Source organism: Melanerpes formicivorus, unplaced genomic scaffold (genome assembly GCF_026170545.1).
Source record: "Melanerpes formicivorus ecotype bairdi unplaced genomic scaffold, bMelFor1.0.p_v2 SCAF_166, whole genome shotgun sequence".
Lineage (NCBI taxonomy): Eukaryota > Metazoa > Chordata > Aves > Piciformes > Picidae > Melanerpes > Melanerpes formicivorus.
Window position 1 is genome coordinate 46,472 of NW_027142518.1, and position 23,884 is coordinate 70,355.

The 23,884-nt window shown below is 57.9% G+C and overlaps 1 protein-coding gene across 8 annotated transcripts in view; it reads right to left on the reverse strand.

Annotated features, from left to right (window-relative positions):
• Positions 1 to 52: 52 nt before the first annotated feature.
• AP1S2 (adaptor related protein complex 1 subunit sigma 2) overlaps positions 53 to 23,884 on the reverse strand; it is a 31,125-nt gene continuing 7,293 nt past the window's right edge. The window contains exons 3-6 of one of the 8 annotated variants that reach the window (XR_010991230.1): positions 20,990 to 21,098; positions 19,282 to 19,419; positions 12,386 to 12,483; positions 53 to 2,995 (exon numbers count right to left, since the gene is read on the reverse strand). Coding sequence is in view for 4 of the 8 variants with exons in the window: in XM_068169159.1 (XP_068025260.1) it covers positions 2,948 to 2,995; positions 19,282 to 19,419; positions 20,990 to 21,098 (295 nt within the window). In the remaining 4 variants the exon portion in view is untranslated. The other 7 variants (XR_010991229.1, XR_010991228.1, XR_010991231.1 and 4 more) reach the window with 7 other exon arrangements.

Consider the following 23,884-nt stretch of genomic DNA (forward strand, 5'->3'; position numbering starts at 1 on the left):
TGTGGCCTCTTCTTTGCTCAGCAGGACTGAGGGCCTCCAGACACAGCAGGGGTGTAAAAATGGACATTTATTATTACAAGTGAACCGGGGGGGACAGACGGGGGGCAGGGAGGTTGTCACGACCACGACACAGCTCCAGCCAGCCAAGCACACAGGAGGGACAGGGGCAGCTTGGGGACACCTGGACTGCAGAGGAGGCTGCTTTGGGCTGGGCTTGAGGTCACTGCAGCGCTGCCACCACCCACGGGGACGTTCTGCTGCCCCTTCTCCTCCTCCTCCAGCCCTGCTGCTGGTGCCCTGGGCCAGAAGCAGTCCCCAGCACCCTGTTTAAATCCCAGCAGGCAGATCCCAACCCTGTGAGCTCTCAGCCGCTGCCACAGGAGGGTGCAGCCCACCCCTGCTGTTGCCACACACAGGGACACCAGGGTCTGAATGGGGGGGGTGGAGGGGAGGCCTGCGAGTGGCAGCACTGAGCCTTTCCTGGGGGGGGTTCCACTGAGCCAAGTTCACAGCAGGCCCTACCCCAGCCCAGCTCCCCGGATGGCTAAAGGCTTCTAGCACCACCCCCAAGGGAGGTGTTGGGAGAGGGCACTGCTGATCCCTAGCAAGCCAAACCCTTGACTCCTAGAGTGAAGCCAGCAGGGGGGGAGAGGGAGGGGAACAGTCTCACCTCCTCGGGACCATGCAGGCACACAGCACAAAGTGTGGCACTTCAAAGGGTAGAGATGAACCTCCTGGAGTGAAACTGGCTGGGCTCAGAATGGCTAAAACACCTCTCTGCTCAGCCTTCCAAAGGCTGCTCCACACCACAGGGCTGGCAGTGGCTCCACTGAACAAAGCCGGCAGGGAACAGCTCTCGCTGCAAGCCACCTGGGAAGGCTGCACCTCACACGGGGGTGTGGAAGGGAAGGGACACAGCTAAGTCAAGAGAAGCTCAGAATCAGTCAGAGGTGCATCATGGAGCACAGATACAGAGAGGTATCATGAAGAACAGAGCCAGAGATGAATCATGAAGAACAGACCCAGAGATGCATCATGAAGAACAGAGCCAGAGAGGTATCATGGAGCATAGAACCAGAGAGGTATCATGGAGCATAGAAGCAGAGATGCATCATGGAGCATAGAAGCAGAGATGCATCATGGAGCATAGAACCAGAGATGTATCATGGAGCACAGAGCCACAGATGCATCATGGAGCATAGAACCAGAGATGTATCATGGAGCACAGAGCCACAGATGCATCATGGAGCATAGAACCAGAAATGCATCATGAAGAACAGCCCCAGAGATGCATCATGGAGCACAGAGCCAGAGATGTATCATGAAGAACAGAGCCAGAGAGGTATCATGAAGAACAGACCCAGAGATGCATCATGAAGAACAGAGCCAGAGAGGTATCATGGAGCATAGAACCAGAGATGCATCATGAAGCATAGAAGCAGAGATGCATCATGGAGCATAGAACCAGAGATGTATCATGGAGCACAGAGCCACAGATGCATCATGGAGCATAGAAGCAGAGATGCATCATGGAGCATAGAACCAGAGATGCATCATGGAGCACAGCGCCAGAGATGCATCATGGAGCATAGACCCAGAGATGCATCATGAAGAACAGCCCCAGAGATGCATCAGGGAGCACAGAACCAGAGATGTATCATGAAGAACAGACCAAGAGATGCATCATGAAGAACAGAGCCAGAGATGTATCGTGAAGAACAGACCAAGAGATGCATCATGAAGAACAGAGCCAGAGATGCATCATGGAGTATGGAATGCCAGAGCCCCACTGTGGGATCCACTGTGCACCTCCTTTCTGCTCCCAGCAATCCCAGATCAAGCAGGACTTCCCTTTTTTCCTGGCTGGATTGGGTTTCCAGTGCCTGCACTCCCCCGGCAGGGCTGCAGAGCTTCACTCCGGGGAGCTGCACCTCCCCCCAGCTTGCTTCCCAGCGTGCAGCATGCTTGCAGCCTCACCTCCTTGCCAGTGCTGCCCAGGGCTCAGGGGGTGCCAGCAGGATTCTTTGGTATCATGATCAATGCAGTAACAAAACAGACAAGAACCAGAAAGCCCCAAGGAAAGGTCATTTCCACCTTGCTGCAGGGGCTGCAACCGGCAGAGCTCTCGGACCCGGGGGGGCGACACCGAGGGGAAGTCTTTGGTTGCATAAACAACGTGCACGGCATCACGGCTGGGGGCTGGCCCGGGCCTGCAGCTCCTCCTGGGGCAGCTCTGCCAGCCTGGGGCAGCTGTGCTCTCCAGCCTGGGGCAGCTGTGCCCTGCTGGCCTGGGGCAGCTGTGCCAGCCTGGGGCAGCTGTGCTCTGCCAGCCTGGGGCAGCTGTGCCAGCCTGGGGCAGCTGTGCTCTGCCAGCCTGGAGGAGCTGTGCCAACCTGGGGCAGCTGTGCTGTGCCAGCCTGGAGGAGCTGCACCGTGCTGGCCTGGGGCAGCTGTGTTGTGCTGGCCTGGGGCAGCTGTGTTGTGCCAGCCTGGCACAGCTGTGCTAGCCTGGAGGAGCTGTGCCAGCCTGGGGCAGCTGTGCCCTGCTGGCCTGGGGCAGCTGTGCCAGCCTGGGGCAGCTGTGCTGTGCCAGCCTGGGGCTTGGGGGCTTCCTCAAGTCAGGTTGGCTTTATCAAGCCACTCAGTACAGTGGGGAAGGCCAGGCACAGCTGCCCTGCCAGGCAGCCAGGGGAGGCACTCCAGCCCAAGCCGAGCCCCTCTGCCTCAGCTTCCAGCTCTGGTTCCCTTTTGGTGGCTTGCTTGGTTGCTCCGAGGAGTTTTCTCTCTTGTAGGCCTGAAGGAAGCAGCTTAGCAGGACAGGAACGACTGACAGACAGACAGACAGACAGACAGACAGCATCTGACACCATTAGCTAGACAGGAGAATGGAGGCAGTGGCCAGCGAGAGGGTGGGACACGGGGGGGCGGCAGCAGCTGCACGGAAGGTTTAGGTCAATCCAATCTCTTCAAGTACACTACGAGGGGTCTCTGCTTCCTGGGGAGGGAAAAGTGGAGACAGTGGTGAATGGCCTCGGTGCTGCTGCTCCTGCTGCTGCTGCTGCTGCTGCTGAGCAGGGCTCAGCGGGGAGGTGCAGGGGCTAGGGAAGGCTCAAAAGCATCCAAGTATCCCAGCAGGGCAGTTGGCAGCGGGGGGTGGTGTTAGCTGCAGGTCCCAAGAGCCGCTCATTCCTTGCCGGGCTCCCCAGGCAGGGCTGCTGGAGTTTAGCGTTCTTAAGCGGAACAAAGCACCGGAGATGGACCAGCGGGGCCCAGAGCGCAGCCCCCGGGCACAGGGAGAGGGAGCGGGCAGGGAGCAGCTCGCAGCTTGCAGGGCAGTCAGGGATTGGCCTGGTGAAGGGTCGGAGGGTCTGAGAACAGTCTGCTAGGGGAGAACAAAGCAATGGCTGCGGGAAATGGGTGATGGGAGCAGGACACAGCATCCCCCCCGGGGATCTCCAGGCTGCCCCCCTGCTCAGCTCACACCCCCAGGCCGTGTGGGTGCAGCCTCGAGTGGGCTCAGCCCGGCTGCAGAGGCAGGGCAGGGCAGGGCCAAGCCCTGCTTCCCAAGAGCAGGTTGCTTTGGCAGCTCCTCTGCAAGCCAAGCCTCTTGCCTCTGGATTTCACTGCCATCGGCCAGGCACTGGCACAGGCTGCCCAGGGAGGTGCTGCAGTCCCCATCCTTGCAGGTGTTGCAGGACCCTCTGGCCGTGGCACTTGGGGACAGGGCTTGGTGGCCCTGGTGGTGCTGGTTGGACCCACTGACCTCAGAGGTCTCTTCCACCCCAGACACCTCCCTGATTCTGCAACAAACTGACCCCTGCAGCGGCCAAGGAAGGGGGAGGGCTGCAAGTGTGTTGGCCCCCAGCAGGCAGGAAGCCTCAGGCTCACCCTAACCTCGAGCAGCTTCGTTCAGAATGGGCTCCACACAGAATTCCCAAGGCTTTCCCAGCCCCCTTTTTGTATTGGCCATGCCCCACAGCAGCCTCACCAGCACCACCAGGCTGCCCTGTGTCATGCTGACCAACACCACGGTGCAGGGCCACAGGGATGCTGTGTCCTGAGGGAGAGGTTAGCCACCTGCAGGTACCCAGATGATGAACAGACTTACTTTAGCATCCTACACCAAGCCAGGGCATGGAGCAGGGGGGGAAAAAAAGGCAGAGAAGAGTTAAGGCAGCAGACACAAATTGTTCTTCAGTTGCTTTCTAAATGTGTTTCTCAAAACAGCCAGCATGAGACACCTGAAACCCTGCACTTAACAGCAGAACATTGGCTCTGGCACCCTTGGGGCAAGCTCACAAGCAGCTTTCAGCTCAGGGCTGAGGTGATGGAGTGCTGGAGGGACCTGGGAGCCAGGCAGTGCTTGGAGCAAGGCAGCTCAGAGGGCTCCCAGCTCCCAGCCCCAGCAGCACATGAGAAATGGCAGGAGAGAGGCAAGTGAGAACTGGAACCCTGGCACTGGGGTGATTTAAAGCCACAGCAAACCTGCTCCCTCTGAGGTAAAAACCTAACTGCCCAGGCCTGCAAAGCCCCTGGTGAAGGCAGGAGGGGAGGCTTGGCTGGTTGAACACCCAGGGGTAGAAGGGAAGGCTCTGCAGCACCTTGGGGTAGAGCCTCACACTGTATCCACAGCTTGAGAGGACACCAAGCCTATCCCCCCCCCCCCCCCCCCCAAAAAAAACCCTCCTACACCCCTCACTACAGCAGGAAAACTCCAAGGACTCCAACAGGATCTCACTTCTCCAGCACTTCAGAGGCTCCAAAACATTTGCCATGGCCAAGCTTGCCAGAGGCAGCAGTGGGCATGGGCCTGGGGGGGTGAAACAAGGTACAGGCTACCTCCCCAGAGGGGAAAAGGTGCCCAGGAGCTCTGAGGAAGAGCAGCAGGGCCCTGCTGCTGCTGCTGCTGCTGTTTCTAGAGCAGCTCAGAGGCTCAGGCAATGCTCACACACAGATCAGCTCCCACCGAGTCCCTCAGGACCTCTGGCTAAGGAGGAGCACAGAGCAAAGCATCCCCAGGCCCTGAGCTACCTGCCCACCAGCACCACCCAGGGAGGAGTGACTTCTGCAAGCCCAGAGCAGAGGCCTGGGGCAGACCATGCCTCCTGCTGGGCACATCAGCAGCACCACCCCCCCCCCAGAGGAGCACCCACAGGCAGCTGGGGGCCGCTGGAGGAGTCAATCCCTCCCTTGTGGCAGGCCTGGGAGCCAATTCTGTTCTGTTTTGCTCAGGTTCTGTGCCTCAGGAAGGGTCAAACCCACCCCCTGCAGCAGCCCTCCCTGCCTGCAGCTCACAATCACCAAAGGCAAACGAGGCACAGGTGGAACAGGACACAGATGAGAGGAAGGGGAGGGAAAGGAATCCACATGAGCCACAAGTGCATGCAATGCTTTATTGGAGACATGCCAGGAGAGAGCTCATTCATTACCTTGTCAGGCAGGAGCAAGCAGCTGGACACAGAGAGCAGGCCCAGCCCCAGCTCAGTGCACAGCAGTGCAAGCCCACGGGCAGTGCAGGCTGAAGCAGGCACTCAGAGACACCTTGGGGATGTCTTATAGACACAAAAGGAGGCAAACCTGGAAATGGAGACCCACTGCCTGCCAGCTGCTTCCCTGGGAAGCCACAATGCTGCAGCAGGAGCAGGCCCCAGCTTGGGGCTGAGCCTCCCAGCCTGAGCCTTGGCACCCCTCCTGCTGCAGCTGGCTGGGGGCACCTCCCTTGCCAGCCAGAGCAGCACTGCTTCAGGTTACAAACTGCTCTGGGATGCACCAGATGCCCTCTGGCTCTGCCCACACAACTGAACTGCAAGGCACTGGGGATCCTCCTCCTCCTCTTCCTCCTGAGGACAGCTCTCTGCCAGCCAGGGTGCTCTGCACTCCCAACTGGAGGAGCCACATCTCAAATGGATCTGAAGTCCCTCCCAGCCCTGGCCCAAAGCACTCAGCTGGGTCCCTCCTTGAGGAGCAGCTGGCTCATGGCTGCCACAGCACTGCTGTGGTTTCTCTCTCTCTGCCCTCAGCAGCTCCTCCTCCCCATGGGGGGCTCAGCCTCAGGAAAGGCCTCTGCTGTGTGCACCCTGAACTCAATGCAGGGAGTGCCCACAGCACTGCACACTCCCTGGCACACACTGGCACAGGCTGCTGCTCCTGCACCGGGGGCTCGGCACACAGCTACAGGCTGGCACTGCCTGGTGCAACACCACAGCCACTCTGACAGCTAAACACAGCTCAAGCAACGCTGCAGGGGCAGCTGGAGCAGCCCAGAGAGGCTTAGCTCAGGGATCTGAAGCCTGCAGACAACAACGGAGTGAAGCTGCAGGCCGAGGAGCAGAGGCTCTGCTGGGATGAGACACAGGGCAAGACACAGAGACTCCAACAGAGGAGGGGAGAGGGCAGACCAACAGCAGGGGATGCTTTGTGGCACTCTGTTAGGCTGGAGATGAGTGGCTTCAGCAAGCTGATGGCAATGTGGTGATGAGGGAGGCACAGGTCTGTCTCCTCTGCAGCTCTGCATGCATGCTGGAGGAAGGCATTTAGTACACTGGCACATTAAAGTACTCATGGCGTGGCTACAAGAGAAAGCACACAGCTTACACACAGCACACTCTGGGCAGGCAGCACCACCACCCAGCTGCTCCTCTGCCTCACCCACACTGCCTCAGGCCTGCCTGCTACACACCCTGCACAGGGCAAGGGGCAAAGCACCACCTCAGCACCCCCAGGCCCAGCAGCAGCTCCCCTGTGCCCTGTGCCCTGGGACCCACAGCAGCCCTGTGCTGCTCTGCAGCTCTCCTCTACCCTGTGCCCTGTGTGCTGGGACCCACAGCAGCCCTGTGCTGCTCTGCAGCTCTCCTCTACCCTGTGCCCTGCGTGCTGGGACCCACAGCAGCCCTGTGCTGCTCTGCAGCTCTCCTCTACCCTGTGCCCTGCATGCTGGGACCCACAGCAGCCCTGTGCTGCTCTGCAGCTCTCCTCTGCCCTGTGCCCTGTGTGCTGGGACTCACAGCAGCCCTGTGCTGCTCTGCAGCTCTCCTCTGCCCTGTGCCCTGTGTGCTGGGACTCACAGCAGCCCTGTGCTGCTCTGCAGCTCTCCTCTGCCCTGTGCCCTGTGTGCTGGGACTCACAGCAGCCCTGTGCTGCTCTGCAGCTCTCCTCTGCCCTGTGCCCTGTGTGCTGGGACCCACAGCAGCCCTGTGCTGCTCTGCAGCTCTCCTCTACCCTGTGCCCTGTGTGCTGGGACTCACAGCAGCCCTGTGCTGCTCTGCAGCTCTCCTGTCCCCTGTAAGCTCACAGCTCCCCGTCAGCCAGGGACTGCCTGAGGCTGTTCCAGATCAGGGACATCCTAGGGATCTCCTCCATTCCTTCCTCTGTGGTAGCCTTCAGCTGCTGGCTGCTGTCAGGGAGAGGGCACAGGGCTAAGTGAGCTGCTGGCAGCACACCCCCTGGGGACAGGCTATGAGCAGCAGCAGGCCAGGGCAGTGCAGCAGCAGCCAAGCTGCTCAGAGAGTGGCTGCAGAGAGCCCAGGGAGTGCCTGAAGCCTCTCCCAGCAGCCCAAGCTTGCCCTGCTTCTGAGTGCTGCTGCCCTGCAGCCTCCCTTGGCAGGAGCATTAGCCCCCAAGCCGTTGAGAGGTGAGCTGGGAAGGCAGCAGGGAGCTCTGCTTGCATGAGCAGCAGTGGCCTGCAGAGGGGTGAGGGCATGCTCAGGGCAGCAGCAGTGCTTCAGAGGGGCACCAGCCCCACACAGCCCCAGCACACACCTCCTGGCAGGGCAAACCCCAGCAGAGCACAACACACATCTGAGTGGCAGTGCCCCTCTCCCCTGGAGCACCAAGTCAGGCTCTGTAACCCACCCCCCAGAGCCACAGCAGCCTTCCAGCAGAGCCCAGAGACCTCCCCTGACTTCTAAGCAGTTCCCTCTGAGCCTCTCCAGGCATTTCAGCTGCTGCAGGTTCAAACTCTCACATCCCATGACATAACAAAAGCACAAGACAAAGATGCTGGATGCTTTGCAGGAGCTTGCCAGGCCCAGGAACCTCATCTCAACCCCACAGCAGTTAACCCCACCCTGCAGGGACCAAACACAACTGCAGCAGCTCTCCCCAGGCAGCTCAGGGACAGCTGCAGAGCAGCTCTCTGAGTAGAACAGAATTAGCCAGGTTGGAAGAGACCTCAGAGATCATCCAGTCCAACCTATCACACAACACCATCTCATCAACTAAACCATGGCACCAAGTGCCTCATCCAGGCTCTTCCTAAACACCTCCAGGGATGGGGACTCCACCACCTCCCTGGGCAGCACATCCCAATGGCCAATCTCTCTTTCTGGGAAGAACTTCTTCCTCACCTCCAGCCTGAACCTCTCCTGGCACAGCTTGAGACTGTGTCCTCTTGTCCTGGTGCTGGGTGCCTGGCAGAAGAGACCAAGCCCCACCTGGCTACAACCTCCCTTCAGGTGCTGTAGACAGCAAGAAGGTCTCCCCTGAGCCTCCTCTTCTCCAGGCTAAGCAACCCCAGCTCCCTCAGCCTCTCCTCACAGGGCTGTGCTCCAGACCCCTCCCCAGCTTTGTTGCCCTTCTCTGGACACCTTCCAGCAGCTCAACATCTTTGCTAAACTGAGGGGCCCAGAACTGGACACAGGACTCAAGGTGTGGCCTCAGCAGTGCTGAGCACAGGGCACAATGACTTCCCTGCTCCTGCTGGCCACACTCTTCCTGATGCAGGCCAGGAGGCCCTTGGCCTTCTTGGCCACCTGGGCACACTGCTGCCTCATGTTCAGCCTACTCTCAACCACTACCCCCAGGTCCCTCTCTGCCTGGCTGCTCTCAGCCACTCTGACCCCAGCCTGGAGCACTGCCTGGGGTTGTTGTGGCCAATGTGTAGAACCTGGCACTTGGATGTGTTCAATCTCCTGCCCTTGCACTCTGCCCATCTGTGCAGCCTGGCAAGGTCCCTCTGCAGAGCTCTCCTGCCCTCTAACAGATCAACTCCTGCCCCCAGCTTGCTGTCATCTGCAGACTTACTGCTGATGGACTCAATGCCCTCCTCCAGATCATCAATAAAGCTATTGAAGAGGCTGGGGCCCAGCACTGCTCCCTGGGGCACACCACTGGTGCCTGGCTGCCAGCTGGCTGTGGCACCATTCACCACCACTCTCTGGGCTCAGCCAGCTTGGTGTCATCTGCACCTGGGCTGCTGGGATTCCTGCACAGCTCCAAACATTTTGGTATTGAATACAGAAGCACAAATGGGGACTTGAACCTCCAAGCTGCTCTCACTGCTTAGCCCTAATTTGAGCCTACACTGAAAACAAAGTGTTGAGGCATAGTCCTGACTGGAAAAGGAACTCCATGGGCACAGAGCTGCTGGAGTGAGGCCAGGAGGGCCACAAAGATGTTCCAAGGGCTGGAGCAGCTCTGCTGTGAGCACAGGCTGAGGGAGCTGGGGGTGTGCAGCCTGCAGAAGAGAAGGCTCCAGGCAGACCTCACAGCAGCCTGCCAGCACCTGAAGGGGCTACAAGAAGGCTGCAGAGGGACTGTGCCCAAAGGCCTGCAGGGACAGCAGCAGGGGCAAGGGTTTGAAAGGAGAGCAGAGCAGATGGAGATTGGCTGTGAGGAACAAGTTCTGCCCCAGGAGGCTGCTGCAACACTGCCACAGGCTGCCCAGGGAGGGAGCTGAGGCTCCATGGCTGGAGCTGTTGAAGGTGAGGCTGGAGAAGGCTGTGAGCAAGCTGCTGTGGTGGAGGATGTCCCTGCTGAGTGCAGGGGATGATTTTGGAGCTCCCTTCCAACCCAACCCATTCAATGGCTCCATGTTCATTGTGCTGCTGCTCAAACACAAAGAGCAAAGCTCCATCCATGGCAGCTCTGGGACAAGGTCTTGCCTACAGCTCCCTGTGCAGCAAGGCCAAAAAGAGAGAACTCCTCCAGGCTGCTGCAGATTGGTGCCTACAGCACTCAGCTAGAGCCTGGGGCAGCAGCAGGCACCAAGGCAGAGTTACTCAGCACCACATCCCAGCACAAGCACACACTGTGGCTCCCCAGCAGCACTCCAGAGAGCACAGCAAGAGGAGCTGGCAGGAGATCAGCCCTGCCTGCCTGCCTCCCCCTCCAAAGCAGCTCTAAGGGCATTAGTGGCAGCCTCCTGTGCTGGAACTGGATGGGTGCCAGGGGCTGCTCCCTGCTGCTCAGCTGCTCTTTTGATCTGCTGGACCAGAGGTGGTCACCCTCTGGGAGGTGCTGCTGCCCACCAGCAGCCAGCAGTGAGGAACTCCCAGCCTGACCCTGGTGGCTGTCCCCAGCTCAGCACCACACCTGCATGAAGCAAAGCTCCTGGGGGTGTGGTGAAGCTGGGTCCCAGCCCCTGGGCTGCCTCTCAGGTGAGCCCACAGGCTGTGGCTGGCAGTTTGCACCTAGGGATTCCCCCTGCAGCTCTGGGCTTGTGCTCATGGAAGCATGAAGAGGAGGGGAAGCAGCAGCAAGAACCCTGCTGACAGAGGGTTAGAAACCAAACCAAGAACCAAGCTGCAGCACTGAGGTTCTCTCACTGCAGAGGATGTCCAAAGTCAGGCAAGAAGCTCTGGTTTGACACAGGGATGGTTGGCTGCTTTGGGACAGGCTGCCCAGGGAGGCTGTGAGCACAACAGCTTTGATGAGAAGGCTCCAGGGGCACCTCAGAGCTGCCTGCCAGGAGCTGAAGGCATCCTGCAGGAAGGCTGCAGAGAGACTTTTGCTGAGGGGGTCTGGAGCCAGGCCAAGGGGGAATGGTTTGGAGCTGAGGCAGAGCAGGGTCAGAGTGGAGCTGAGGCAGAAGTTGTTGAGGGTGAGGGTGGTGAGAGTGTGGCCCAGGCTGCCCAGGGAGGCTGTGGCTGCCTCCTTGCTGGGGGTGTTGAAGGCCAGGCTGGATGAGGCCTTGAGCAGCTGAGTGGAGCTGAGAGGTGTCCCTGGGCATGGTGGGGAGGCTGGGGGAGATGAGCTCTGAGCTCCCTTCCAGCCTGAGCCATTCCATGGTTGTGTGATTTATGATCAACCCTACAGGTCTGTTCAGCAAACAAGCTGTTAGCTCCTCCCCACTGCCTCACACATATCATAGTATCAATAAGGTTGGAAAAGACCTCAGAGATCATCAAGTCCAACCTGTCACCCAACACCTCATGACTACTAAACCATGGCTCCAAGTGCCACATCCAATCCCCTCTTGAACACCTCCAGGGATGGTGACTCCACCACCTCCCTGGGCAGCACATTCCAATGGCCAACAACTCTGGGAAGAACTTTCTCCTCACCTCCAGCCTAAACTTCCCCTGGCACAGCTTGAGACTGTGTCCTCTTGTTCTGCTGCTGGCTGCCTGGCAGAAGAGACCAACCCCCTCCTGGCTACAACCTCCCTTCAGGGAGTTGTAGACAGCAAGAAGGTCTCCCCTGAGCTTCCTCTTCTCCAGGCTAAGCAACCCCAGCTCCCTCAGCCTCTCCTCACAGGGCTGTGCTCCAGACCCCTCCCCAGCTTTGTTGCCCCTCTCTGGACACCTTCCAGCCCCTCTCAGCCCCTTGGCAGCCTCTGTGTGGTGAACACCCCCAGACACCAGCACTGCTCTTGCCTTTCAACATGCCACAAACCATTTATTGCCTAGGAGAAGGACTTCCTTGTGCCTGGAAGCCAAGCCCTGCCAAAGCTGCAGCTGAGCTCAGCTCTCTCTCTCCTTGCAGTCCCAGCTCCACCACTGCCTCCTTCCCTGCTCAGCTCCTCCTGCCTCGGGCGCTCCGCTACGCAGGGGCCTGGCTTCCCCTCCAGCAGCTGAATCCTGCTGTGCCTGCTTGCAACTCGGGGCCCTGATGGAAAACAAGCTCTTACCTTTCCACAGCAGGACTGCCTCAAGGGATTCCACTCAGGCTGTGGACACCAGAACCTGTTGCAATGCACTAGGCATGCAAGGAAGCTGGGTGGTGTCATGCAGCACCCGGCACTCCCCAGCAGCGCTCAGCCTTGCCTGGGGCTTGGCACAGCAGCTGCCAACAGCTCATTGCCCCAGGGAGCAACCCAGCTTGGTGGTCAGTAAAGGAAGCCAAACATCTGCTGAGCTGTTAGCTGTGCTCCCCACGTCTCTACCTTGCCCTGCTCCCTCCCCTTGAATCACCAGCAGACAGGGCTGGGAGGAGTCAGAGGCTGGCCGTGGATGCGGTTAGTATGGGGAAGGCAAAGAGAAAGGGAGGCACTCCAAGCACTTCCTCAAAGACCATCATGCAGGTGTTGCAGGAAGGTTAAGCCCATCACCCTGGTTTGTTTTTCTCCCCCCCTCTGGGCCCTTGCAGGGGCTCAGTCCCACGTGCAGCAGTCTGTGCATAGCACCCACTCCATCCATGCCACCGAGGCGGTGCACTGGGTAGTTACCAATCGCTCGGCTGGGGGCTCACACAGGGCTAATGCCTTTAGATTGCTCTTAATCATAAGATATCCTCAGACAAACCTCCCCAGTCTTCATTCTGGCTCTACAAACAAAAACCAAGCAGCAGTGAAAACAATCAAAGGAAGAGACCCACTCCTTAATTCAACAGCAAGCAGAACAACCTCCCCTCCCCCCCAGGCCCCCAGCGCCCTCCCGCTTCTGGGCAGCTCATGTCCACTTCCAGCAGAGCTCAGGAGAGAGCCTAAACTCCATCCCAAAACCAGCCTGAGCCCTAGGCAGAAGGCAAGGCAGTTATTCCCACTCACATTCCAGCTAGCATTAGTAAGTTAAGCCAGTTTCATGAGGTCCTGCTGCAAGTCCACTGCTCAGAAACCAAACAGCAGCAAGGGGAGAGAAAACCCAAACCAAACTCAAAGCCTCTCCAAAGGCTCCAAGCAGCTGCAGCAAGAGGAGAACAACTCTTTAGTTTCCATTTCTTAACAGCATAGAGGATATCATGACCTTAAAAGAAGCCCTTAGAGAGTTTGGAACGCTTCACTTGTGCCTGAGGGATTAATAAACCAAAGTGGGGTTTGGCTTTGTTGTAGGGAGAGAGAATTTCAGCTCAGTTGCTGCAACTGAGGATGCAACAGGATGGGATGGGACTGAGTCTGAGAGTGTTTAAGTCATTGGCTGAGCTTCACACATGGAGACTGAATAGGTTGAATAGAATAGAATCAACCAAGTCTCAAAGGAAGAGACCTCAGAGATCATCCAGTCCAACCTATCACCCAGCACCATCTAATCAACTAAACCATGGCACCAAGTGCCTCATCCAGGCTCTTCCTAAACACCTCCAGGGATGGGGACTCCACCACCTCCCTGGGCAGCACATTCCAATGGCCAATTTCTCTCTCTTGCTGGGAAGAATTTTCTCCTCACCTCCAGCCTAAACCTCCCCTGGCACAGCTTGAGACTGTGTCCTCTTGTTCTGGTGCTGGCTGCCTGGCAGAAGAGACCAACCCCCACCTGGCTACAACCTCCCTTCAGGGAGTTGCAGACAGCAAGAAGGTCTCCCCTGAGCCTCCTCTTCTCCAGGCTAAGCAACCCCAGCTCCCTCAGCCTCTCCTCACAGGGCTGTGCTCCAGACCCCTCCCCAGCTTTGTTGCCCTTCTCTGGACACCTTCCAGCAGCTCAACATCTTTCCTAAACTGAGGGTCCCAGAACTGGACACAGGACTCAAGGTGTGGCCTCAGCAGTGCTGAGCACAGGGCAGGATGACTTCCCTGCTCCTGCTGGCCACACTCTTCCTTCAGGGAGTTGTAGACAGCCAGATGAGATTTATTTCCCTACACACCCCTGGCAGGAAAATGTTTCCCCCCTCAGCTGCTCCACCTGCCCAGCTCTGCCATAATCCCAGCAGTTTAATTCAGGAGCCCTGGAAGTGGATTTGCTACTCAGGCAGCACTGCTGCCTGCTGAGCTGTGTGGCCAAGGCACTCATTTGCCTGCAGCACTGCCTGGTGCAAAGCCTTTCACCTTTTACACTGTGATCCACCTGTGCAGCAAACATCCTGGGGGCTTCCCCAGCACATGGCAGCCAAGAGCCTCCTCAGACTTGGGGTCTCCCCATCTCAGCTTCAGATATAAAACACACACACACACACACACTGGGAATGCATCTGGACACCCAAGCACTACCACTGCTCCAGCTGCTGGACAGCCTGGCAACAAACACACACCAGCTTGCCTTTAAAGACAGCAAGAGACAGCCCCAAAACACAGAGCAGCAAGGGGCCTGGCATCTGTACACAGCCACAGGGAAGAGCACAGAGGAATGAGCCTCCAAACCCCAGGCAGGGGGAGATGCCCCCTGGGGACATGCAGCTGCTGCTCACTCCCTGCTCCATGCTGCTGTGAAACCATCTCCACAGGCAGTGAGAACCTGAGGCCAGGTACTGAAACGTGGGGCAACAGCTCCTGGGTGCAGGGAATGCTCTGGGATGGGAAGGACCTGGAAGGTCATCCAGTTCCAACCCTCCTGCCATGGGCAGGGACACCTGCCAGCAGCCCAGGTTGATCAAGGCCACAGCCTCCCTGGGCAACCTGTGCCAGAGTCTCCCCAGCCTCACTGCAAAGAATTTCTTCCTCCTCTCCAGTCTCAATCTGCCCTCCTCAAGCTTCAATCCATTCCCTCTCATCCTATCACTCCCAGCCCTTGGCAAAAGTCCTTTCTGGCTTTCTTGTAGCCCCCTTCAGGTACTGGGAGGCTGCTCTGAGGTCTCCCTGGAGCCTTCTCTTCTCCAGGCTCAACAGCCCCAACTCTCTCATCCTTGTCCCCTGTCTCCAGCCCTCTGATCATCTTGGTGGCCTCCTCTGGACCCCCTCCAGCAGCTCCAGGTCCTTCAGACATTTCCCAGACACCAGAGGAAATAAAAGCCAACCAGATTTGGTGGTTTTCTCCTCACTATCTCAAGGTCCAAACGTTCAGGCTGCCCTCCTCAGCATGCAGCCAGGCTGAGGGAACATGCCCTATTAAAATGCAGATGAAGAAGCTCCTTCAGAGAGAGCAGCTCCTCTGGAAGATAAGATCCTCCTCACTGACAAGCACTCCTCTGCCATTGTTCATTTCATTTACTGCTCCTGGACCAGAAGTGCACAACTCAGCTCCTGCCAACAGCTCGTGGCATGTGCAGAGCTGCTCACATTTTCCTCCCGTCACCTGGGGCAGAGCTCCCAGAGACAGCAAGGGAAGAGGAGCTCTGGAGAAAGAGCAAATGATGAATTCAGTGTGCAGATAACTGAGACACCCTTGCCAGAGTGAGAGTCTGAGGAGAGTGCAGTGTACAGCTGAGAGTCAATGGCAGAGCCCCCAGGCTGCTGCAGGCAGTGGAAGATCTCCCTGTGAGGCCAGGCTGAGGCAGCTGGGGCTTGGAGCTTGGAGCAGAGGAGCCTGAGGGCTGCCCTCAGTGCTGGGGCTGAAGCTGTACAGGGCAGTGTGGGGAGGAGGCAGCCAGGCTCTGCTGAGGGATGTGCAAGGCCAGCCCAAGGGGCACTGGGTGTCAGCTGGAGCAGAGGAGGTGCCAGGGGAAGAGGAGGGAAAGCTTTTTGGCTGTGAGGGTGTGAGAGGGCTGGAGCAGGCTGCCCAGAGAGGTTGTGGAGTCTCCTTGTGTGGAGGCATTGCAAAGCCAGCTGGCTGTGTTGCTGTGGGAGCTGCCCTGGGTGACTATTCCTCCTTGGCCTGGCTCCAGACCCCCTCAGCAAAAGTCTCTCTGCAGCCTTCCTGCAGGATGCCTTCAGCTCCTGGCAGGCAGCTCTGAGGTGCCCCTGGAGCCTTCCTTTCTTTCACAGCCACTTGCTGCATCTGCCCTGATTCCTGTGACTGCTGGAGGTGCTCCATGCACTGCTGCCTGCAGTGCTCCTCACTACTAAGGAGCATTCCACACTCACTAACAGTTTCTCCATCAGCACGAGGAGTGTCTAGGACCAACTGTCCCTTGTGCTGCACTGAATGAGACCCTGCCCCAGCCAGACAGGCACAGGAGCCTGCCCTGCCAGAAGTGGTTGGTTTGGAATCAGACCACATCTCACTGCAGTAGCTCTGAGGTGTTCTGAGAAGCAGAAATTAAGGGGAAGTACCAAGAAGCCTCCAGTTGAGGCAAACTATTACTCTAACAACCCTCTTCATCAAACTCAGCAGGCACTGAGGAGCAGCTGGTGCAAAAACCAAACCTCCACAGTGAGAAGCTTGGCTTAAACACAAGCTCAAGACTTTGAGAGGGGTTGGAAGCTACAAATCAGACAGAGGGCAGCAGATCTGCACTGGATCAGAGTGAAAATGAGGAGCAACAACCCAAGAGAAGGCTACAGAGGTGCTGTGATCAGCTCACATTCCCATTGGATCAGGAAAGGTTTAGTAAGAAGGCTCCAGGGGCACCTCAGAGCTGCCTGCCAGGAGCTGAAGGCATCCTGCAGGAAGGCTGCAGAGAGACTTTTGCTGAGGGGGTCTGGAGCCAGGCCAAGGGGGAATGGTTTGGAGCTGAGGCAGAGCAGGGTCAGAGTGGAGCTGAGGAAGAAGTTGCTGAGTGTGAGGGTGGTGAGAGTGTGGCACAGGCTGCCCAGGGAGGCTGTGGCTGCCTCCTTGCTGGGGGTGTTGAAGGCCAGGCTGGATGAGGCCTTGAGCAGCTGAGTGGAGCTGAGAGGTGTCCCTGGGCATGGAGGAGCTGAGCTCTGAGCTCCCTTCCAGCCTGAGCCACTCTGGGATTCTATGAATAAACCCTGACAGAAGGGAAGGTCTCAGAGATGAGGATATAAAGGCCAAGCAGGGTCAAGCCATCTGGGGAAGGGAAAAAAGCCTCTCCTTGAGAAAGTGATCGTTCTTTTGGCACCACATTCTCCACTCTGAGTTATATGAAATGGGTTGGGGGGAAAGAAGATAGAGAGAATGCTCCTTTTTTGTCTAGAAAACCAGTAGCAGGATGGTGCTTTAGTAGAGCCCTAGGCAAACAGTGAAAAGAGAATCCCAAAGTAGAGAGAATGAGGAGAAAAAACCCTTAATTCTATTCTATATATAATGAAGGAGGGAAGGAGAGCTTTGAGGGAGGAGCACTTGAGGCAGATAAGCTGGAATGGAGAACTGCTCCTTCCCTACCTGCTCTCTCCCTCCCTCCCTGCTCCTTCCTTCCCTCCCTGCTTTCTCCCTGTTCCTTCCCTCCCTGCTCCCTCTGTCCCTGCTCCTTCCCTACTACCTGCTCCCTCCCTCCCTGCTCCCTCCCTACTACCTGCTCCTTTCCTCCTCCCTCCCTGCTCCTTCCCTCCCTTCTACCTGCTCCCTCCCTCCCTGCTACCTGCTCCCTTCCTCCCTGCTACCTGCTCCCTTCCTCCCTACTACCTGCTCCCTCCCTCCCTGCTCCCTCCCTACTACCTGCTCCTTTCCTGCTCCCTCCCTGCTCCTTCCCTCCCTTCTACCTGCTCCCTCCCTCCCTGCTACCTGCTCCCTCCCTTCCTGCTACCTGCTCCCTTCCTCCCTACTACCTGCTCCCTCCCTCCCTGCTACCTGCTCCCTCCCTTCCTGCTACCTGCTCCCTTCCTCCCTACTACCTGCTCCCTCCCTCCCTGCTCCCTCCTCCCTCCCTCCCTGCTCCCTCCTCCCTCCCTGCTCCCTCCCTACTACCTGCTCCTTCCCTCCCTGCTCCTTCCCTCCCTCCCTGCTCCTTCCCTCCCTGCTACCTGCTCCCTCCCTGCTCCTTCCTTCCCTCCTCCCTCCCTCCATGCTCCTTCCCTTCCTGCTACCTGCTCCCTACCTCCCTCCCTGCTCCCTCCCTCCCTGCTCCTTCCCTCCTCCCTCCCTCCCTGCTCCTTCCCTCCCTACTACCTGCTCCTTCCCTCCCTGCTCCTTCCCGCCCTGCTACCTGCTCCCTCCCTCCCTGCTCCTTCCCTCCTCCCTCCCTCCCTGCTCCTTCCCTCCCTACTACCTGCTCCTTCCCTCCCTGCTCCTTCCCTCCCTACTACCTGCTCCTTCCCTCCCTGCTCCTTCCCGCCCTGCTACCTGCTCACTCCCTCCCTGCTCCTTCCCTCCCTCCCTGCTCTCCCATGAAAAGCAGCAACAGATTTCCAACAGGATAAAGATTTTATCCCCCTCACCACCACCCTTCTTTGTAGGCTGCAAGAGGATTTCTGTCCAAGCTAATTCCTTCTAAGGCTAAAGAAGGGAAGAAACAGCAGCAGGAAAGAGGTTCCTGGACCTCCTCTTCCTGGAGCAATGGGGTGGCCTTGGGCATGGCACTAACTGTTGGCAGCAAAGGACTCCAATGTGCTGTGGCTCTGCCTGTGCCCTAGAGGCATCACTGACACCACCAGGAGGGGTAAGAGCATTTGGCTTCCCCCTTCCTATTAAGGTCAGGTCCACACGAAGTGGAACACAGAATCCTGGCAGGAGAAGGCAGCAATTAGCTTCCAGGGTGAAGAAAACAGATTGAAGGTTCTCATGGGGGGGGGATAAAAAACCCAAGCCAACCAAAGCAGAGGAGCTCCCACTGATTGTCAGTGAACCCCAGGCCTGTGGTAGTGAAGGTTGCTCAGCCCTGGCAGCTCCCTGCTGCTCTGCCTTGCACACAAGCCTGACCCCAGCACCACCAGAGTTTTGTTCAGACACCTGAGGACCTCAGGGCTGACCCCATGGCTACAGCAGCTCAGTCAAAACCACAACCCCTCCATCCCCCCCCTCAAAGCCAGCAGAGGATGGAGAAAGGTGAGGAAATCACACTGAGGGCTTTCTGTGCCCCTGAGCCCACCCTCCATCCAACCTCTGCCAGAGCTGCAGGGCTCTCCTCAAGAGTCAGCAATGAAGAGCAGAAGCACCCCAAGCAAAGGAACAGAAGGGTTTAATGCCTCATTCTCTATGCTTCTAGGGCACTACTGTCACTGCTTTGCCAACTCACTACAGAGCAAAGCTGCAGAGGAAGCAACCCCCAGCAGAGAGGCAGCTCTGCAGAGCAGGAACTGTACCTGGGCGAGGCTCAGAGGAGAGAATCTAGCTTCTGGAGGTCAGCAGTGACAGAGCAAAAGGAAACATGCATCAGAGATGAGGAGAGCAACAACATTAATGGCTGATTAGAGAGGGGAAATGAAGAGAGGCATGAGCAAAGCTGAGTGAGGGCAGCAGGAACTGGAACCCCCCCAGGCAGAGCTGTGCAACAAACACAAGCCCCAGGGGCCAAACACAACCCCCAGGGGCAGGCCACAGCAGACACACACCAGACAGGAGGGGCAGAGCAGGGAGAGCCAGCACACTGCCCCCAGCCAGGGCAGTTAACCAGGGCCTGCAGGCTGCTGAGCATGCTACAGAAGCACCTCCAGGAGCTCCCCCAGGAGCTGTGCCCACCCCCCCAGCCCGTGCTTACCTCCTGGAGAAGGTCTGCCTGCTCGATAGCTTTGAGCACATTCTTCTTGGAGGTCTCCTGGACTTCCCCTCCCAGGAGGAACTCATCCAGAATGAAATAGGCTTTCTCAAAATTGAAGATGATGTCAAGCTCACAGACCTGGGGAGAGCAGCAAGCATTACTGCCACATGGGAGGACACCAGCCAGGGGCCCAGGCCCTCACCAAACTGCTTGGCAGCGTCACCAGAAGTCACCAACAGCCAGCTGCCAGCCTCAGGACCCATGGAATCAGCAGGGTTGGGAGGGACCTCGAGGAGCAGCCAGTCCCAACCCCCCTGCCATGGCCAGGGACACCTCACACTACAGCAGGTTGCTCACAGCCACAGCCAGCCTGGCTGCAAACACCTCCAGCCAGGAGGCTTCCACCACCTCCCTGGGCAACCTCTGCCAGGCTCTCACCACCCTCATGGCCAACAACTTCTTCCTCACATCCAATCTCAATCTCCCCACTTCTAGTTTTGCTCCATCCCCCCCAGTCCTATCACTCCCTGACACCCTCAAAAGTCTCTCCCCAGCTTTCTTGGAGCCCCCTGCAGATCCTGGAAGGCCACAAGAAGGTCTCCTGGGAGCCTTCTCCTCTCCACACTGCACAACCCCAACTCCCTCAGTCTGTCCTCACAGCAGAGCAGCTCCAGCCCTCTGCTCATCCTCATGGCCCTTCTCTGGACACCTTCCAGCACCTCCAGATCCTTCCTGGCACAGAGGCTCCAGACCTGGACACAGAGCTGCAGCTGTGGTCTCAGCAGAGTGGAGCAGAGGGGCAGAATGCCCTCCCTGGCCCTGCTGGCCACACTTCTCTTGCTGCAGCCCAGAACCTTACAGACAGAGATGTAAAAAGCCTGCCCTGACATTTCTTATTCATCCTGTGCACCACTTAGGCAAAAAGCTGAGCAGCAGCTCCTCTGAGGGTGTCAGTGGATCCTACAACAGCAGACGTCTGGCTGCTGCCTCCTCACAGCTCCTGCTCCCCACAGCCAACTGCCTCCTCCTCACACCTGCTCCTCACACCATGAGCTGTGCCAGGCAGGAGGGAAGCTGGGGGCCTAGACAGAAGGCTCAGGATAATATTTGATCTGCACTCAAGAGAAACTGTTAAGAGAATGCAGTAAACACAGGCAATTAACATCAGATCCAGAACTGCTCTTCTGCAGGCTGCACACCCCCAGCTCCCTCAGCCTGTGCTCACAGCAGAGCTGCTCCAGCCCTTGCAGCATCTTTGGGGCCTCCTCTGGCCTCCCTCCAGCAGCTCTGTGTCCTTCTCCTGCTGGGGACCCCAGAGCTGGAGGCAGGATTGGAGGTGAGGTCTGAGCAGAGCAGAGCCCAGGGGCAGAATCCCCTCTCCTGCCCTGCTGCACACACTCCTCTGGCTGCAGCTTGGCACACAGCTGCCTGCTGGGCTGCAGGAGGGCTCTGCTGGCTCCTGGGGAGCTGCTCAGCACCCAACACCCCCAAGGCTCTCTCTTCAGGGCTGCTCTCAACCCACTCTGCACTCAGCCTGGATTTGTGCCTGGGACTGGCCTGACCCAGCTGCAGGACCTTGCTCTGTGGACCTGCTGCCCCTCCTGCAGCTGGCACTGGCTCATTTCTCAAGCCCTTCCGTTTCCAGACAGTGCTGGGGGCACAACCCCAGGGCTGCCCAAGCAAAAGCAGAAGGAAGTCAGCCACTCACACTGCCAAAGTACTTGTCCAGGAGCTCCACATAGCGATGGATGATCTCCAGAGTGATCAGCTCATTGTCCTGATCCTCAATGGCACAGCAGAAGTAGAGGCTTGCATATCTGGAACAACAAAGTCAGTCCCCAGGTCAGCACAGCAACAGGAGCACACCTGGAGGTGCAGGATGATGTCCCCCCCCCAGTCCTTCAGGTTCAAGTTGAACACTAAGTCATCAGGCAAGGAGGCCCAAGGGAGGGCTGAGAGACCTGCAGGCATCTGCCTGCCCAACAGGGATCTGCCTCCTTGGCCCAAGACTTCACTCTCCACCATCTTTGAGCTGCTGCAATTAAATTAGCTTAGGACACAGCTGGAAATGCATCTTCCAACCCCCACCCCTCCTCCTCCTGGCAGAGTTCATAGCATTCAGGAAAAGGTTCAGGTTGGAAGGGACCTGGAAGGTCATCCAGCTCCAACCCCCTGCCATGGGCAGGGACACCTCCCTCCAGCCCAGCTTGCTCAAGGCCTCATCCAGCCTGGTGCTGAACACCCCCAGGGAGGAGGCAGCCACAGCCTCCCTGGGCAACCTGTGCCAGAGTCTCCCAGCCTCACTCCAAAGAATTTCTTCCTCCTCTCCAGTCTCAATCTGCCCTCCTCAAGCTTCAATCCATTCCCTCTCATCCTATCACTCCCAGCCCTTGGCAAAAGTCCCTTCCCAGCTCTCCTTTAGCTCCCTTCAGGTACTGGCAGACAGCTCTGAGGTCTCCCTGGAGCCTTCTCCAGGCTGAACAGCCTCAACTCTCCCAGCCTGTCCCCACAGGGGAGGTTCTGCAGCCCCCTGAGCACCTTGGTGGCCTCCTCTGGAGTTCTGGGGCAAGATATCTCCTCTCCAGCCTGTAACATCCAAGCCCTGCTCTCAGACATTTGAGATAGCCTCTGCTATCACTTAAACCATTCACAGAGGTATTTCAAAGCACAGAAAATGCCTTGGGACAGAGCCTGCATCAGCCCTCAGGATTCTGGTGGTCCTAATGCAGCTACCACCCCCAAACCTCCCAGGCTAACCCTAAGGTCATGTACCCCAAGAGCTACTAAGTCAACAGCTCTGCCACCTGCCCAGGGGTCAGCCCAAGGAGAGGCCACCAGCTACAGCTTCTAGCAATCCACTCCCACCCTGGAAAAGAGGCAACTCTCTGCTCCTCAGCTGGCACCTTCATTGGCACTGTCACAAGCCAGCTATCCAGCTTGGAACCCACACCAGGACTGGAAGCTGAGACACCACTGAGCTGCCTCTGAAGTGCCAGAAGCAGATGGTGCAGGGACACACATGGCACAGCTGAGCCTGAGCAGCACCTGCTGCAACTCAGCAGCTGCCCTGGGGGACTCTGCAGGCCCCCCCACAGGAGCTGGCTGGGGCCATACAATCAATCTTGCCTTCTGGAGTCTCCTGAGCACTCATCTAGCAGGGTTTATGACCTGAGAGACCCCTGCTCTGCCCCAGCTGGGTCAGACTGCTGTGGCTTTCCCATGAACCAACCAGAGGAACTTTCACTCAGGAGCTTTCAGTGGTTAAGGAAGAGAACAATCACTGCCTAGGGCTTTGCCATCCCACCACAACAGGAGGGGAGGGATGGGATGAGAGGAAAACTCCTCCACTGAGCCACTGGAATTCCCCCTGCTCCACTGGGAACATCTCTCAGCAGCTCCCTGTGGTGACTTCTCAGTTCATGGAACCATGGAATGGGTTGGAAGGGACCTTAAAGCTCATCCAGTGCCTTCCCTTTTGGCCACTGGGATGTGCTGCCCAGGGAGGTGGCGCAATCACCATCTCTGGAGGTGTTTAGGAAGAGCCTGGATGAGGCACTTGGTGCCATGGTTTAGTTGATGAGATTGTGCTGGGTGATAGGTTGGGCTTGATCTCAAAGGTAGTCTGCCTGCACTGGAGCAAGGCCTTTGCCACCCTCCCCCACAGCAAACTCCTGGCCAAGCTGTCAGCCCCTGGCTTGGGCAGCAGCACTCTGAGCTGGGTTAGGAACTGGCTGGAGGCTGAGCCCAGAGAGTGGTGGTGAATGGTGCCACAGCCAGCTGGCAGCCAGGCACCAGTGGTGGCCCCAGGGATCAGTGCTGGGCCCCAGCCTCTTCAATAGCTTTACTGATGATCTGGAGGAGGGCATTGAGTCCATCAGCAGTAAATGTGCAGATGACAGCAAGCTGGGGGCAGGAGTTGATCTGTTAGAGGGCAGGAGAGCTCTGCAGAGGGACCTTGCCAGGCTGCACAGATGGGCAGAGTCCAAGGGCAGGAGATTGAACACATCCAAGTGCCAGGTTCTACACATTGGCCACAACAACCCCAGGCAGTGCTCCAGGCTGGGGTCAGAGTGGCTGAGAGCAGCCAGGCAGAAAGGGACCTGGGGGAACTGGTTGAGAGTAAGCTGAACATGAGCCAGCAGAGTGCCCAGGGGGCCAAGAAGGCCAAGGGCATCCTGGCCTGCATCAGGAAGAGTGTGGCCAGCAGGAGCAGGGAAGTCATTGTGCCCTGTGCTCAGCACTGCTGAGGCCACACCTTGAGTCCTGTGTCCAGTTCTGGGCTCCTCAGTTTAGGAAAGAGGTTGAGCTGCTGGAAGGTGTCCAGAGAAGGGCAACAAAGCTGGGGAGGGGTCTGGAGCACAGCCCTGTGAGGAGAGGCTGAGGGAGCTGGGGTTGCTTAGCCTGGAGAAGAGGAGGCTCAGGGGAGACCTTCTTGCTCTCTCCAACTCCCTGAAGGGAGGTTGTAGCCAGGTGGGGGTTGGTCTCTTCTGCCAGGCACCCAGCCCCAGAACAAGAGGACACAGTCTCAAGCTGTGCCAAGGGAGGTTCAGGCTGGAGGTTAGGCAGAAGTTCTTCCCAGCAAGAGAGATTGGCCATTGGAATG